The following is a 17,334-nucleotide window of genomic DNA, read 5'->3' as shown; positions in this document are numbered from 1 at the left end:
TGGCTGAGCAAAACTGCATTTTTATGTCAGTACTAGAAAATGTACATGGCATTGCTCAGGCCCGTAACTCAGTTTTTTGGGTTTTTAGAAAATAAAATGAAAAAGTATGTGCTTCATTTGAATCATTGCACTGGGCTGGAGCTGCGACTGAGAGGTTCAGTATGAAGGCTACCCCAGTCTTCTCTCACCACATGCAGCTTTGGGGGTCAGGTGAGGTGCACCTCCCTGTAGCCACTGCAGTTCTAGCAGGCAAGCTGGGGGAGGGATGCATGTCGCTTGGCTGGTTCATGTGCATACTTTGCTTTAACTTGTAAGAGGAAACTCTATAGTAAATGTGTTGGCTGTAGCTCTTACTGTTTAGGAGTTCTTGGACAGACACGCACTGATAGCACATATATAGCACAAGTTAGCAACCCCTGGCTCGTGGGCTGAGCCAATTTTCACTGGCATGTAGGGTGGGAGCTCAGCCCTACTCCTACCTCTCCCCCCCCAACTGCAGAGTGGAGCAACAGCTCCGGCTTCCTGCTGGGATGCGGGGGGGGGGGGGGGCGGATGTGTGTCCCTGGGGCTGTCCTTGTTCAGCTTGGGTGCATGCAGCTCCTGGGAGCTAAGGGGGTAACACCCCCTCCCCCACTACAGGCTTTGCTTCAGGAGGGGGTGGCCAGTTACACATGACCTGCCAGGATGTTGGGTGTGCCTTGCTGTTCCCCAGTGCCCCACTGTGTCCCGGCTGACTGGAGACAGCCCTGGGCACCCCTAGATCCGGAGCTGCAGGCAAATGACTGGGCCTGGCAGGAAGGAGACTGCCCCCACCCCTGCTTCTCCCCACCCCAGGACTGCTGGCATGCCAGTGAGTGCACTGGGGGCACAGGGATGTGTGTGGGGGGGAGGGCAGAGAGAGGAAGCAGTGAAGCAGGATGTGGGGGTAGGGGTTGCACTCAGGGATCAGGCTGGGGAGGAGCAATGCTGGAGCAGAGGGCAGATGCCGGGGGGGGCGGGGTTGGTTCTACTTTGCAGAAGCTGCACTTTCCTTTACTCCCCACTTCTTTTCCTCCCTCGCCAATTAGCTATTCGGCTGCATTTTCACCCTCTTGCCTTTTTTGTGTTACTCCCCCAATTCCCTCATGCCCCCAAACTCCCTCTTGTACCCCCACCCACTCCCTGCTGCCAAACTCCCTTCCAGACCCTAACTCTCCTTACCCCATCCTGCACCCCACCTCCTGCCCAGATCCTTCATCCCTATCCCATTCACTGGCAGCCCTGTCCCGCACATTAAACCCCTCATTTTTATTCCCACCCCAGAGCCTAAGAAAGGGGTCCTCAAAATCCACTAACTCGGGAATCCCAGTAAAGTAAATCCAGACTATGGGAAGCCCTGAACCTCAGTCCTCCCTGCCTCTTCCCCTTGCCTCGTGGGGCTGGGGTGCCAGAAGAGTGAGGTATCTCAGTTGGGGGCCACATCAGTGAGGTTTGGAGGGGAATTTTTTGCTTCACTTGTGTGGTTTTTCTGTGGAGCAGTGGCTTCCAACCCAAAAAAGGTTCCCCACCCCTGCCATAAAACATTGAAACCTTCTGTATTGGACAATGTTTTCATAGAATCATAGAACTGGAAGAGACCTCAGAGAGTCATCAAGTCCAGCCCCCTGCTCTAGGCAGGATACAACTAAATCAACCCGGCCAGGGCTTTGTCAAGACGAGACTTAAACACCTCTAGGGATGGAGACTCCACTACTTCCCTAGGTAACCCATTCCAGTGCTTCACTACCCTCCTAGTGAAATAGTTTTTCCTAATATCCAACCTGGACCTCTCCCACCACAACTTGAGACCATTGCTCCTTGTTCTGCCATCTGTCACTACTGAGAACAGCCTCTCTCCATCCTCTTTGGAACCTCCCTTCAGGAAGTTGAAGGCTGCTATCAAATCGCCCCTCACTCTTCGCTTCTGCAGACTAAACAGACCTAAGTCCCTCAGCCTCTCCTCATCAGTCATATGCTCCAGCCCCCTAATCATTTTGGTTGCCCTCCGCTGGACCCTCTCCAATGCGTCCACATCCTTTTTGTAGCGGGGGGCCCAGAACTGGACACAATACTTCAGATGCGGCCTCACCAAAGCCGAATAAAGGGGAATGATGACATCTCTGGATCTGCTGGCAATGCTCCTCTTAATGCAATCTAATATGCCATTAGCCTTCTTGGCTACAAGGGCACACTGTTGACTCATATCCAGCTTCTCATCCACTGTAACCCCCAGGTCCTTTTCTGCAGAACTACTACTTAACCGGTTGGTCCCCAGCTTGTAACTATGCTTGGGATTCTTCCGTCCCAAGTGCAGGACTCTACATTTGTCCTTGTTGAACCTCATCAGATTTCTTGTGGCCCAATCCTCCAATTTGTCTAAGTCATTCTGTACCCTATCTCTGTCCTTAAGCGTATCTACCTCTCCCCCCAGCTTAGTGTTATCCGCAAACTTGCTGAGGGTGCAATCCATCCCCTCATCCAGATCATTAATAAAGATATTGAACAAAACTGGTCCTAGAACCGAACCTTGGGGCACTCCGCTAGAAACCGACCGCCATCCTGACATCGAGCCATTGATCACTACCCGCTGGGCCCGGCCTTCTAGCCATCTTTCTATCCATCTTACTGTCCATTTATCCAATCCACAATCCCTTAACTTGCTGGCAAGAATATTGTGGGAAACCGTATCAAAAGCCTTGCTAAAGTCAAGGTATATCACATCCACTGACTTCCCCATGTCCACTGAGCCAGTTACCTCATCATAAAAGCTAATCAGATTGGTCAGGCATGACTTTCCCTTTGTGAATCCATGCTGACTATTCCTAATCACTTTCCTCTCATCCAAGTGCCTCAATATGGATTCCTTAAGGATCCCTTCCATGATTTTTCCAGGAACCGAGGTAAGACTGACCGGCCTATAGTTCTCTGGATCGTCCTTCTTCCCTTTTTTGAAGATGGCCACTACATTTGCCTTTTTCCAGTCATCCGGGATTTCTCCCGATCTCCACGACTTTTCAAAGATAATAGCCAAAGGCTCCACAATGACATTTGCCAACTCCCTCAGCACCCTCGGATGCACTAAGTCCGGACCCATGGATTTGTGTACGTTTAAGCTTTTCTAAATAGTTCCTAACCTGTTCTTTACCCACCAAGGGCTGTCCATCTTCATCCCATCCTGCGTCACTTAGTGCAGAAGTCCAGGAGCCGACCTTGTCCGTGAATACAGAGGCAAAGAAAGCATTGAGTACTTCAGCTTTCCCCACATCATCTGTCACTAGGTTACCTCCTTCATCCAGTAGGGGCCCCACACCCTCTCTGATCACCTTCTTCTTGTTAACATGCCTGTAGAAACCTTTCTTGTTATCCTTCACATCCTTAGCCAGTCGCAATTCCATTTGCGCTTTTGCCTTCCTGATAACCCCCTGGCATTCTCGAGCTATACCTTTAAACTCCTCCCTGGTCATTTGCCCAAGTTTCCACTCTTTGTAAGCTTCCTTTTTGTGCTTAAGTTCACCAAGGATTTCCCCTGTAAGCCAGTCCAGTCTCCTACCATGTTTGCCTCTCTTGTTACGCGTCGGGATGGTTTCTTTCTGTGCCTACAATAAGGCTTCTTTAAAATACTGCCAGCTGTCCTGGACTCCTTTCCCCTTCATGTTAACATCCCAGGGGATTCTGCTCATCAGATCTCGCAGGGAGTCAAAATCTGCTTTTTTGAAGTCCAAGGTGTGTACTTTATTACTCTCTTTTCTTCCTTGGGTCAGGATCCTGAAATCTACCATCTCATGATCACTGCTTCCCAGGTTGTCACCCACCTCCACTTCCCCTATTAGTTCCTCCCTGTTTGTGAGCAGAAGGTCAAGCTGCGCAAGGCCTCTGGTCGGATCCTTCAGCACCTGTGTCAAGAAGTTATCCCAACATTCTCCAAAAACTTCCTGGATTGCCTGTGTACTGCCGTATAGGTTTCCCAGCAGATGTCAGGGTGATTAAAGTCCCCCACGAGAACCAGAGCCTGCAATCTGGAAACTTTGCTCAGTTGTCCAAAGAAAGCCTCATCTACCTCATCCATCTGATTCGGTGGCCTGTAGCAAACACCAACCACAACATCACTGCTGTTGTTTGCTCCTTTAAACTTAACCCATAGACTCTCAACAGGGTTTTCTCCCTCTTTATACTGGAGTTCAGAGCAATCATAGTGCTCTCTTACATATAGTGCAACTCCTCCTCCTTTTCTCCCCTGCCTGTTGTTCCTGAACAGTCTATTCCCTTCCATGACAGCGCTCCAGTCATGCGAGTCATCCCACCAAGTCTCTGTTATCCCAAGTAAATCATATTTCTTGGTCTGGGCCAGGGCCTCCAGTTCTTCCTGTTTGTTGCCCAGGCTTCTCGCATTAGTGTACAAACACCTCAGGTAACCAGTTGATCATCCTATCTTCTCCATTCGAAACATGGGTCCTCCTTTCTTGCCCCTTCCTCTCTGCATTTCTTCCCGGTATCCGACTTTCCCACTCCCCTCAGGGTTTTGGTCACCGTCCCCCGACGAACCTAGTTTAAAGCCCTCCTCACTAGGTTTGCAAGCCTGCCTGCGAAGATGCTCCTTCCTCTCTTCGTTAGGTGGATCCCATCTCTTCCTAACAATCCTTGCGCCTGGAACAGAGTCCCGTGGTCGAAGAAACCAAAGCCCTCTCTGCGACACTATCTGCGCAACCACGCATTTACGTCCTCAATTCGACGATCCCTGCCCAGTCCTTTCCCTTCAACAGGGACGATGAGCGAACAGGTGAGTGCTAACAGGGAGTTTTGAGAGGGAGTTGGGAAGGGCGGGAGGTTCTCTTGCCTTTCTTTTTAAATCCCTTTTCCAGGACAGCAGTGATGGGTCTGCTGTTGTTACCTGCACAGCGTGTGCCATGTTTGTCTTCCTCCCGGAAGAAAGAACGGATTTCATCTGCACCACGTGCAAGCTGGTCGACATTTTGGAAGAAAAAATTAGAGGACTGGAGGCCCAAGTGTCGACCCTACGCTTGATCAGAGGATGAAGACTTCCTCGATAGAAGGCAGCATTTAATCCTTCAAGCTCGGCAGGCAGAAGAGCCAGAGAGGGCAGTACGTGACTGTGACGGGGCTAACCTGCCCCGCACTGAGCAGGAGGGAGAGGAGCCCATTTATTGGGTAGAGCACGCCCCTCCCCCACAGCCCTACTGGGCGTGCTCGAAGTGCAGCCTCACTATAAAAGACTGCCGGGCTGCTCAGTTGGAGCAGACCGCTGGGGAGGAAGGAGCTCTGGCCCAAGCTGCAGGCCCGCTGCCAGATTCAGAGCCGGAGGGACCGTCGCTATTGCTACTACCATCCCCGGGGCAAGCACGCCGCCAACACCGGGGGGCCGCCCGCCCGCCCTGCTGCAGGAGACACCCCCTGCGCTGCTGCCCCAGAGACGGGACCAGCTGACGTTGCCGCTGCCGCCAACCCAGCTTTGCCAGGTGGGAACTAATGATACGGCCAAGAATGATCTCGAGCATGTTACTGCGGATTATGTAGCACTAGGAAGAAGGATCCAAGAATTTGGAGCGCAACTGGTATTCTCCTCCATCCTACGTTTTACTTTATTTAAAATGAAGTTTGATAAACTAACATGAGAGTTAAAATGCTTAATCTGTTTAATTTAAAATAAACTTCTCCCCGCTGCAACATTAGCAAACTGGCTCAGGTGTAATTATGTAATTAATGGCAAGTTTCCATTAGCAACTGGTAGTCCGTGGAAAGGTTAGCATTGATTAAGGTGGTTCACGAGGGATATGGTGAAGGATCTCTCCCTGCTCCCCGCTTCCCCTCCCCCCACAGAAAGGTTAAGTCTCAGAAAGGTTTCTGACTCCTGATATAGTAGGTAACTGTCCTTTTCTCCATCCCTGCCCCTTGCTGCCTCAATGGTGTTACAGCTGCCTGCCTGTGGTCATTGTGCTGTATAAATGCTCCCTGCTTTCTGGGAGCTTCTTTGGCATTTCCTAATTGTCACAATCAGTGCATGTAATTTTTAACCTAAATCTGGAACACTGATAGAAAGATAGTCAGTAAAAACCGTGGAGATAAAGGTTGTAAACTTGTAAAATTATACACTGCAACACTATCTCATAGACTTGTTTACCTAGTGATGATAAATGTTGTGCAACAGCAGAAATCAGTACTATTTCTTGAACAGGAGTTGTTTGCACTCAATGGCTTAGTTCTTGAAGGGTTTATGCACAAATGGCACAATACAAGCTATGAAATGCAGAAACTCTAAAATGTAAATTTCTACTCTAACATACTGTTTTGGTTTTTTGGTTATATAAATTATTCTGGAAATAGCAGTCTTTGTTTAATGGGTCTTAAAAGTAAGGGGTTTTTTGGTTGGTTTTAGGGGAAAAACTCACTGAACATTGCATTGGATCACAGTGTAACATTAGATATCTATATCTTTATCTCCAGGCATGTTGCTAAGACTACCACAGAACATACAGTACTACTTACAGGAAATACTACAATGTAGATATTTAAATGAATATGAATGCAAGATTATGGCAAGAAGTAAATTTAAAAACACTTAGCAATCAAATCTACTAGTGAGAAGATTTTACCAGTGCGCCCCTCATCATTGCAGACTTTTTCTGTATCTAAAAAGGACACAGAATCATAGAATACTAGGACTGGAAGGGACCTCAAGAAGTCATCAAATCCAGTCCCCTACCCTCATAGCATGCTTTCAGATGCTTTACTTCACTGGTGAGGAGACTGTGTTTGCTTCTTTTTATCCAATCATTCCTGCTTCTTAACAGTAAATCAGGATCACTGGTTGGTGTAATTTAGAAGCATTACATGATTTTGCATCTCATTTAAGCTACTGCCAATGGCCAGGATTAGACAGAATGTGACAAGATGGGTTAAGTTACTCTGGTTTAGCAAAACTTATTTCATGTTTTCTTAAAATCTCTTGTGGAAGGGATATCAAACACTAGTTGCAATTTATGCTCCTATCTAGCAAGAATTGAGTATCCTAAGCATGCTAAGCTTTACTAATCACATGTATTCCTCACTTTACAGGTTTTGTAAACATCTTATTTGATTTGTTGGCATTTCTAAATCTGGGGGCAGTGTTTAGCCAACCCAGGGCAATTTGAGTGATGCATTAAAAGTTACCTGAGTTACTTTGCTCTTAAGTTGTAATAATCTCAATATGATTTAAAGTTAGTTGATCCCCGAATAACTATTACATATTCTACCCATTAACACAAGCCACTTTTCACCTTTAAGAAAGCCATGCAAAAGTGGTGGTTTTTTTAATGAAGATGGATATTAAGAATTCGTTGTTGGTTTTTTTTTTTAATATAAAATCTCTCATGAGCTGATGGTATTAAGCATTATTGTTTATTGATTTGAAGTTGAATTGCTCTTACTGCAAAAGAACAGAGTTTAAATTGAGACAGTATTTCCAATGCCCACCAAATGATGAGACATACTTAACTTAGGCAATGTTTACATATAAATCAAGACATTGCTATAAAATAGATTTAAGAATGCACTGTCTACATGGCTTACCATATAAAGAAATAACGTCAATTCTGTTAGAATTCCATGGCAATTTAGAAAAGGAAGCAGTCCTTTAAAAAAAAAAAAACACCAATTTTTTTTCTTACAGGCAAGCTGGTTAATTGATATGAATAATATCTTTTCAGAACCTAAAATGTTGAATCATGGTCTTGTTTTAGGATAAAACCTACTTAATAGCAATTTACTAGATTTAGCAAGCATTATACCAAGATACTTTATTTTCTAATTAATCCTGCCATTGAGTGGAACTAATTTTCTGAACTGAATGTTATTCTTTTCCTTGTGACTTGATACCATTCTTAGCTCTCTAAGGGCACGTCTACACTGCAGGGCAAAAGTCAAATTAAGCAATTGTCAATTGTGTAGCTGAAGTCAAAATAGCTTAATTCAGCTCTTAGTGTTGTCTAAGCAGTAGGAAGCTGAAGAACACTTGTCTTTCGACTTCCCCTGCTCCTCATGAAATTATGGGTTACAAGAGTTGGAGTAAGAAGTCCTCCATTTCAAAATTATTTTGAAATAATGGCTTGCTCTGTAGACATGTACTTTATTTTGAAATGTCAGTTATTCTGAAATAACTCTATGTAGACATACCCCAATAGGTATTTGTTCATATGCCATATCCCCTATGCACAGAGAATATTTTCTCATTTTCCTGTGGAAAGCTATTTGTTTTGTATACCCAGCTAGCAGTTTCAACCCCATGTATCACAACAGTGGCAGAAACACTCTCAAAAACCTCAATGCTTAAATATAGGAAATGTATTCCTACAGCAGTCTCCATTTGCAAATGCACGGGCACTTGCCTTTCATTTCCATGGCTGATACGGCAGTGATGATTAGTCAGTTTATAATTAACAAAAGGTGCAACAAGTCTTTAATTCTCATTCTTGTGTAGAATGGCATCACCCATTCAAAATACAGTAATAAAAAGCTATAAAAATAGAGCTTAATTACCCATAGACTTTCTGGAAAAATCTGCACATTATTAAGACATTTTATGGGGAAAAAACCCCACCAGATAACTGTTCGATTTTGTAAAACACTAGCAATCAACTTGTTAGATTAACCGACATTTTTGAACAGATAAGGCTTCCAGGAGCATATACTCTGAGTCATGATGGTAAAGGGAGCATTCAATGTTGTTTTCTTCTAAAGGAGCAACCTGTAAATAAATCACAAAAGGATATCAAATTGGGATAATGCTGAAGTCGTTAAAGGAGACAACCCTGAGACCACCCTACTGGTCTGGCCATTTCTCTAGCTGAGTTTACATAAATAAAGGGTTTGATTTACTTTTGTTCTTCTTGACATTCAAGTGAAAAATCAGCATTTCAAATCAGGCTTAAAATGATAATGCCACAGCTTCACTTTTTACATCTCAACTTGCAGTGAGGAAACTTTATATCAATGCCATTAAAAGCTTAATTTTGCATCTTTTTTTAAAGGCACATCTCTCCCATCCTCCAAAGGGGAAAACACCCTTAATTGCAGTGATTTCACTGGTATGGCTGGGTGGTTCAGTAGCTTGGTCAGCCAGTATCCTTAATTTAGGCATCTTGCCCACCTTTATACTGTGTGAAGATTATATGGATTCTCTACTGTTTAATGCCTATATACCCATAAGTGATGACCTGTTTACCAATGAAAAATACAGTCTAGGAATCAAACTGGAATGAATACTTTTTTCTGAAGAGACTAAATAGCACCTCATTTTTTTAAACCACCTTATATATCTTAAACATTTTGGGGCACTTAAACACTGGTTCTACCCCAGCTCTCTATGCAAACAGAGCAGCCATCATTTACTCCAGTGTTTTCCAAACAATGGGCTGCGGCCTGCTACCGGGCTGCGGGAAAAAAATACCGGGCCTCAGTGTGGCTGCCAGTGTGTTCCGGGCTCCCAGACTGCCTGTGCAGCGCTGGGTTCCCCAAGCCCTCAGCCGGGCACGGCGGATGCAGCCGTATGTTTCAGGCTCCCAGCAGAGGCATAGTGAGGGTTACCAGGTGAGCTCTTATTGCTGGCTATGGAGGGGGGAGAGGATGATTGAAGGCCACAGGGAAGCAGGGTTGGGGCAGTGGAGCTGCCCGGGGAAGTAGGGAGGGGAACCAGCTGGCGGAAGCAGGGCTGGCTGGGGGGAGAAGAAGGGGGGAAAGAGAACTGGCTGGCAGAAGCAGGGCTGGCCGGGGGGGGGGGGGGGGGGGATGGGACCATCTAGCAGAGGCTTTGAGGATGGCTGGGGGAGAGAGCAGGGCTGGCTGGGGAATCGGCCAGCAGAAGCAGGGCTGTCGGGGGCAGGAGGACTTGCCAGGAGCAAATTGGGAGAGAATCGTCTGGCAGGGACAGCGGGGCTGGCCCAGGGCAGGAGGTGGAAAGGGAGGGGGGAATTGGCCAGCGGGGAGCGGGACAGTTCAGGGCATACGCAGGTCCTGAATAAAAATGTAAAAGCAGTGCCTTTTAAATATCCCCACTGCTGATAGTGAGGTTTAAAGACACTACAATGGGTCGGAATGGAGAGAACCTGGTGCATTCACCATCTGGAATGAGAATATGGATAAAAGATTCCAAAGATGGTGTTGGCTTTCTGAAAATAAATGAGCCCCTTTTCAATACACGATGTGGCGGTTCAGGGTTTTATTGGATTACCGTCCATTTTTCCAATCCATATTCCCTTAACTTGCTGGTAAGAATGTTGTGGGTGGCCGTATCAAAAGCTTTGCTAAAGCTGGCCCTGGGGGCTTTGGGAGGACCAAAAACAGTGTATTTGCATATTTGTCATTTGCTTAATGAATATGCAAATGAATGTTACCGGTCCTCCAAAAGCTCGTGAATGGATTTACTGGTCTCCATGTCAAAGTTTGGGAACCCCTGATTTACTCCACTATAGTTTGACAAAAACAAATTTTAATTACAGGGAATGTTATTCAAGGAATCTTGCTAATACTATGGTGGTAGAGAGGGCACACAGAGACTATTTTAATCTGACAGCAGTACCCTGGAGCATAAAAGTGAACCTGTGACTTAAACCTCATATCTTTTAGGCTCAGAAGTAAATGAACCACACTATAAGCTTTGGCTATATGCTTTACATTACTGTTAATCTAGAAGGAATTACAACTCAAAGCATAGGGAATAATTAAAGCCTGTTCAGGATGTTTATACTTGATGAATACTGGTTTAGTTACACAGCCCTTATATAATAAAAAAAGCATCATTCATACAGCTGTAATCCAGTTCCTAACTACAAAAAAAAACAAAATTTTTCAAATACACGCTCACTTCTGAGGGATTTGAAAAATGTTGTTCGTTTTTATTCTTCGGTTTTTAAGCCACAGAGAAAATGAAACCTTTAGCACTTTGCAAGCATATTAATGAACAAATCTGGATTATCTATCAAAAAAACCTCGTACCTTCTGTAAGCCTAGCCTTTCCTCCAGTAGGCTGGCACAACACAGTTGAGCACCCAACGCACAGAACCACTGTCTGAGCATGGCTGAACACTGTGGTAATCTTGTAGCAGCCTAAAAGAGAATGTTGGTAGATTTTATTAGAGACACAGCAAAGTCTACAATCTTCCTTAAAAAGAAAAAAAAGCGGGCACCTGCAAGGTTCCAAAAATTACCTTTCAAAGTGCCAGACAGCAGCAGTTAGGCACTGCCTACAACAGGGCTACTCAACACGCGGCCATGTTTGTTTGCAGACCGCAGCGTGGTTTGGGTTTACATGGGGCTCAACATGCAACCTGTGGGTGGGATCCTTTGAACATGGCCTCCACTGGGGACACGCTGCACAACAGCGAGTCAATATAATGGTCTTCTTTTGATACAAGTTTTAGTAGTTAAATTCCCGGATTGTCATTGCTCATTAAAAGTGCTGTCACATGGATGGAAATCGGGTAAATATTGCATTTTATTAATACTGGCAGAACTGACTTAAATGGGGCCTGCGTGTTGCGTAGTCTTACCTTAATATTTGTATTCATGTCTGTCAGTGTGAAAAGCTATTTGCATATATTTGCAACCACACTTAAGTTGCAGCCCTCGGCATGTGCTGTGAGTATCACTGTGGTCCTCGGGGCTTCCAAACTGAGTAGCCCTGGCCTACAACAATATCAGTGGCCTTGACTGCACTATGTAGTTAATCTCTCACTAGTATGACTCCATCTGGCAGTATTAGCTATGACTGATTAAAAGGCCAAGAACAAATTTACATTAATACTCCCATTATTGGTACCATCAGTGCATTTGGAATAATGAGATAAAAGAACAACTAGGAGCATTGACTACTGTGTGCCACCTGAACAGGTTTAGATTTTTGTTGCCAAAACTGGTTTTACTTGAATTTTTTTTTCATAGCCATCAGAGATCAAAGAAACAGGCTAATTAATATGTTCAGTAACTTAAGTCTCTTCAGCTGCTAAGCTTTTTTTTAGAAAAATAAACTAAACTAATAAACTAAACTTAATAATAAACTAAATAAAAATTGAAAAAATAAATTATTTCTGAAGAATACAGTATAGTGTTCTAATACTTGATTCAGTCCTGTTATTTCCAGTATAACTGAATGTTAGTGGCAAGAATGGTCTAATTTCACTGTACATAGTCAAGTCAAAAATAAGCATGTTAGTATATTCTGATGTATTTATTCATGTTAGATAACTTTTAACGTGTGTGTGTGTGTGTGTGTGTGTGTGTGTGTGTGTGTGTGTGTGTGTGTAATACCTGACCGCCAACCTGACATTGAGCCGTTGATCACTACCCATTGGGCCTGACACTCTAGCCAGCTTTCTATCCATTTTACAGTCTATTTATCCAATCCATATTCCCTAAACTTGCTTGCGAGAATACTGTAGGGGACCATATCAAAACTTTGCTAAAGTCCAGGTATATCACATCCACTGACTTTCCCATGTCCACAGAGCCAGGTACCTCATTATAGAAGCTAATTAGATTGGTCAGGCACGACTTGCCCTTTGTGAATCCAGGCTGATTATTCCTGATCACTTTCCCCTCTTCTAAGTGCTTCAAAATGAATTCCTTGAGGATCCCCTCCATGATTTTTCCAGGGACTGAGGTAAGGCTGATGGGTCTGTAGTTCCCTGGATTGTCTTTCTTCCCTTTTTTAAAGATAGATACTACATTTACCTTTTTCCAATCATCCGGGATCTTTCCCAATCTCCAAGAGTTTTCAAAGATAATGAAAAAAGGTTCTGCAATGATGTTTGCCAACTCCCTCAGTTTCCTCAGATGCATTAAAACCATGGATTTGTGTTTGCCTAGCTTTTCTAAATAGTTCCTAACCTGTTCTTTCCCCCCCAAGGGCTGTCCACCTCCTTCCCATACTGTGTTGCCTAGTGCATTTGTCTGGGAGCTGACCTTGTCCGTGAAGACAGAGGCAAAGAAAGCATTGAGTACTTCAGCTTTTCCCACATCCCTTACTGGATGTGGGAAAAGCTGAAGTACTCAATGCTTTCTTTGCCTCTGTCTTCACAGTTTAAATAAATATTGCAGCGACTGCAACGTAACTAAGATTTTTAACAGTTACACTGTTACCTTTTTACATCCCTAATCTCTATGGCTGTGTCGAAACTACACCCCTCTGTCAGCAGAGGGATGTAAATGAAGCACTTCGAAAGTGCAAATGAAGCAGGGATTGAAATATCCCTTCATTTGCATAACCGCATCATGGCACTGTTTCAAACAAGCGCCATTTCGAAACTGAAACCGCGGTTTAAACGTGGTTTTTCCGACAACGAGGTGCTTTTTTGAAAGATCTTGTGCTGCAATATGGAACTTTCTTCCCAGACCAGAAAACTACCATCAGAAGCATTCAAATGCCAAAAGTGATCCATGGAGACCCAGGCTACTCCTTGGTGCAGTGGCTCATGCAGCTGTACACAAGCAGCCTGGACCGCAGTAAGAAGCAGTTCAACTATAGGCTGAAGCAAGTGCAGAATGTGCTTTCTGGTCATTTAAAGGGAAGGTTTCACAGTCTACTGACTAGGTTAGATCTCAGCAAAAGCAACATTCCCATTGCTGTGGAGCCTGCTGTGTAAATGTGAATGAGCAGACAACCGTACGATTAACTGATAAACCTAGTTAATCTAGTTCAGTGGTGTGCAACCCCCACGGGGGGGGGGGAGGGGGAGGAGGTGGTGTCACCAATGGCCAGGACTAGCCCCTGGCTGGCTGGCTGGATCTAAGCGCCGCATTGCAGGGCCGCCAACAGCCAGGTCCAGCCCCTGGCCGCCCGGATCTAAGCGCCGCGCTGCTCAACTTATCTTGGGGGTCGCGACATGATTATAAGGGGGCCGTGGTTGAAAAAAAGATGCACACCACTGATCTAGTTCACTACTTGCATCCCTTCCTTGCTGCCTCTGTATCAGAGGCAGCAGGGGAAAAGGAGCAGGAGCTGGCTTAAAAACTGGTTCCCCTGCTCTGTCTCTCTGGTGTTGCCTGCTCTTTCCCCCCGCCCCGTCCAAGGCTGCAGAGCTTGTCCACAGGGAGCCCAAGCTCCCCGTGGACAGGGGCTGCTGCTACCCCATGCTGCTGCCTCTGACACAGTCAGACCTCCCAAGTCACTTCTCTGGCAAAAATGAAGTAAAACCCTGATAGTTCTAACGTAAAAAGCAAAGAGAAGTGTTCTGAAAAAAACCCCAAAAGGTATGACCATTTTCTCTTTTATAACACATTTATACCATAATTAGGTGTGATTAGATTTCATGGAACATCCACTATCAGTCTTCACTGCACATAAGTTTCACTACCATTATGCATAACAAATATATAAAGCAATATTTACCTGGACACTTTACATCCATAAAGTAGGAATTTGGACTTTGCACCAGACGTTTCTTTTTGTGCTTTCTCTTTTCCTCCTCTAGAGATGGATGCACTAGGTCTCTATCCAACTAGATTTAATAACAAAAAAGATAAGTCATGGTGTAGATGAAAGATTTCCTGTTGACATTATGTTTTGTTCCTAGTTAGTGTATGCATATTAATACACAAATTCCAGTGTATTAAAACTACATTACAACATACGCAAACATTTGTATGTTAGCAATACCACCACTTCCTTTGGAGATGCTTCTTACTGTGATGTTATAAAACATGTACTATTCTGGGACACACACGATTACATAATTCTTGCCAGTGCAATGTCTCATAATATAGAATTAGCTGCATGAATAAATTCATTATTCTTAATTAAAAATGAGATTGATTTCCAGTTCTACCATCTCTTACTTCCTAAAATTTCGCTACCATTAAGACACCCTGATGTCTTTGAAAGCTATTATGTTCCCTCTCAGACTCCTCTTTTCCAGACTAAACAAACCCAATTCTTTCAATCTTTTTTGCAACAGTGTCATATTGTTGACTCATATTTTAGTTTGTGATCTATGACCTCTACCTCCCTCTCTGCAGTACTCCTTCCTAGAGTCACTTCCAATTTTGTCTTGTGAAACGGACTGTTCCCCGCTAAGTGGAGTACTTTGCATTTCACCCTATTGAACTTTACCATATTTACCTCAGATCATTTCTCCAGTTTCTCTACATCCGTGGTCACCAACCAGTAGATCGCGATCTACCGGTAGATCTCAGGGGCTCTAAGAGTAGCTCTTGAGCCCTCTCTGAACTGCACGCCTACACAGTGCATTTACATTAGATTTCCTCATTTGAGGAGCAGCTACTCACCGAGCAACAACACAGGTGAGTAGCTGCGAGGAATGGTGGGAGGTTGGGAGGGCTGAAACACCCCAGCCAGCTGACTGTGGCTTTCAGCTGAAAGCGGCTGCCCCGCACTCCAGCTGATCGGGCGGCTTCTCCTCTGCGCTTGCCCACGTGGAGCTTGGTGCACCCTGGCTGAGCGCCATGGCCAGCTGGCCGGGCAGCCACTTCTCTTCCCTCCAGCCCGGCTGCCCTGCGCTCAGCCTAGGGAGGCTGCGTCTAGCTCCAGATGTGCTGGAGCAAGCTTCCCAGGCTGAGCGCAGGATCACAGATGCCCATCTGATGGACTGTATACGACTAGCAATCTCAGACTACAACCCAGACTTCAAGACACTGGCAGGTACTGTTCAGTCACAAGTGTCACACTGAGACTTTATTATTGGAAGAAAAAATATAGAATGATCAATACGTGATTTTAGAGTTACACAATAGCAGAGAACAAAATGTCTAATTGTAAATGCTTCATTTGACATTTAAATAGCACGAATTAAAAACAGACCATTTATTTCATAACTATAAACACGTGATTTTAATTTTATATATTGCATAATTTAAAAATAAACTGTTTAACAGAGTGTATAAGGGCTGGGGATAGCAAGTGATGGACAGGAGAAGAGAGAGGGCGGGGCTTCCAGGAAGGGGCGGGGCGCTAGATCTTCGCCTGTCCTGAGGCTTAAAAAGTGCTCTTGGGTGTGCGCAGGTTGGAGACTCCGCCCGCCACGTGACACCTACCCCGGGCGCGAGGCGCCTCCTTCCCAAGTTTCCCGGGGGCAGGTCACTCCCTCCCGCGGGGCCGTTACCGTCACGTGGCCCAGCCCCCAGGAGAACGCGCCTCTGCCGCCCGGCTCCCCTACCGAGAGAGGGGGGGCTCGTGCCCCGGGTCCCCCTCGGGGGCTGCCCAGGGGATTCGCGCTGGGGCCCGCGGCTGTAAACAACTCACAGGCATGGTGTCTCCCGGCCGGAAGTGCCCGAGCGCCAACGAACACTTGGGGCCGGGGCAGCGCGTCGAGGGTCACAGCTCGACTTCCGCTTCCGAGAGGCGGCCAGCAAGCCGCGTGGCGGGTTGGCTCTATGGTGCGCGTGGCGCCGGAACCCCCGCAACAGGAGTCCCCCCGGGGCGCGCCCTGCACAGCTGCGGCGTTAACGCGGGGGCGCTGCTCCTCGGGGCACGCGAGCCGAGGAACGACAACGCGTTAAGGCCGCGGGGACTCCTAGGGCTGCAGCGTGTGGCTGGTAGGAGCCTCTCCACTCCTGTCTGATGTTCACAGTCCAGCGCCTGCACACGTGGCTCGGCTCTGACCAGACGCCTCGCCACTTGGCTCCGTTTACTGTCCTCGTCCTTATCAGCCCGGAGCAGCTGGCTCCGATTCCTGCTTTGTCACCCGGCCAGGCTTTTGCTTTCAAACGTCGCCTGGTTATCAGCAGGTTGCAAATAACAATGTACTAACCGGTTGGCTCTGTTCTTGGAGGAGGATTATAACCCCCTTCTAGCAGAATAGTGATAGAAATGTAGCCGTGTTAGTCTGGTGCAGCTGTAGCAAAATGCAGGACAATGTAGCACTTTAAAGACTAACAAGATGGTTTATTAGATGATGAGCTTTCGTGGGCCAGACCCACTTCCTCAGATCAAGTCTTTAAAGACGAGTCTTTAAAGTGCTAAATTGTCCTGCATTTTGCTTCAGCTACCCCAGACTAACACGGCTACATTTCTATCACTGTTCGTTATACAGAACAGTCCAAAGAAATGACAAAAGGGTTTGAAATATCCTCCCTTTCTTCCCCAACGCTGCTATTCCCTTCTTCTAATTTTTCACTTGCAAGGATACTCTAGTTCCTTACGAAGCTTTTTGAGGTAGGCTACGTCTACACTGGCATGATTTTCTGAAAATGCGTTTAACGGAAAAGTTTTCCGTTCAACGCATTTTCGGAAAAGCACGTCTAGATTGGCAGGATGCTTTTCCGCAAAAACACTTTTTGTGAAAAAGCGTCCGTGGCCAATCTAGACATGCT

The 17,334-nt window shown here is 45.7% G+C and overlaps 1 protein-coding gene across 2 annotated transcripts; it reads right to left on the bottom strand.

Moving 5' to 3' along the window:
- Positions 1-7,391: 7,391 nt before the first annotated feature.
- Positions 7,392-16,413, bottom strand: RPS27L (ribosomal protein S27 like). 2 transcript variants are annotated; one of them, XM_006126728.4, is made up of 4 exons: positions 16,265-16,413; positions 14,396-14,504; positions 11,005-11,115; positions 7,392-8,758 (listed from the first exon to the last, which is right to left on the bottom strand). In XM_006126728.4, exons 1-4 carry the CDS (start codon positions 16,268-16,270, stop codon positions 8,730-8,732), a joined length of 255 nt encoding a protein of 84 aa, XP_006126790.1. In that variant the 5' UTR covers positions 16,271-16,413; the 3' UTR covers positions 7,392-8,729. The 2 variants fall into 2 exon arrangements, with proteins under 2 accessions (XP_006126790.1, XP_075753784.1); XM_075897669.1 differs by lacking the exon at positions 16,265-16,413 and adding an exon at positions 16,057-16,075.
- Between the last annotated feature and the right edge of the window lie 921 nt (positions 16,414-17,334).

The sequence above is a fragment of the Pelodiscus sinensis genome, chromosome 14 (genome assembly GCF_049634645.1).
Source record: "Pelodiscus sinensis isolate JC-2024 chromosome 14, ASM4963464v1, whole genome shotgun sequence".
Lineage (NCBI taxonomy): Eukaryota > Metazoa > Chordata > Testudines > Trionychidae > Pelodiscus > Pelodiscus sinensis.
The sequence above is the reverse complement of the archived record's forward strand: the minus strand, read 5'-3'. Positions and strand labels throughout refer to the sequence as shown.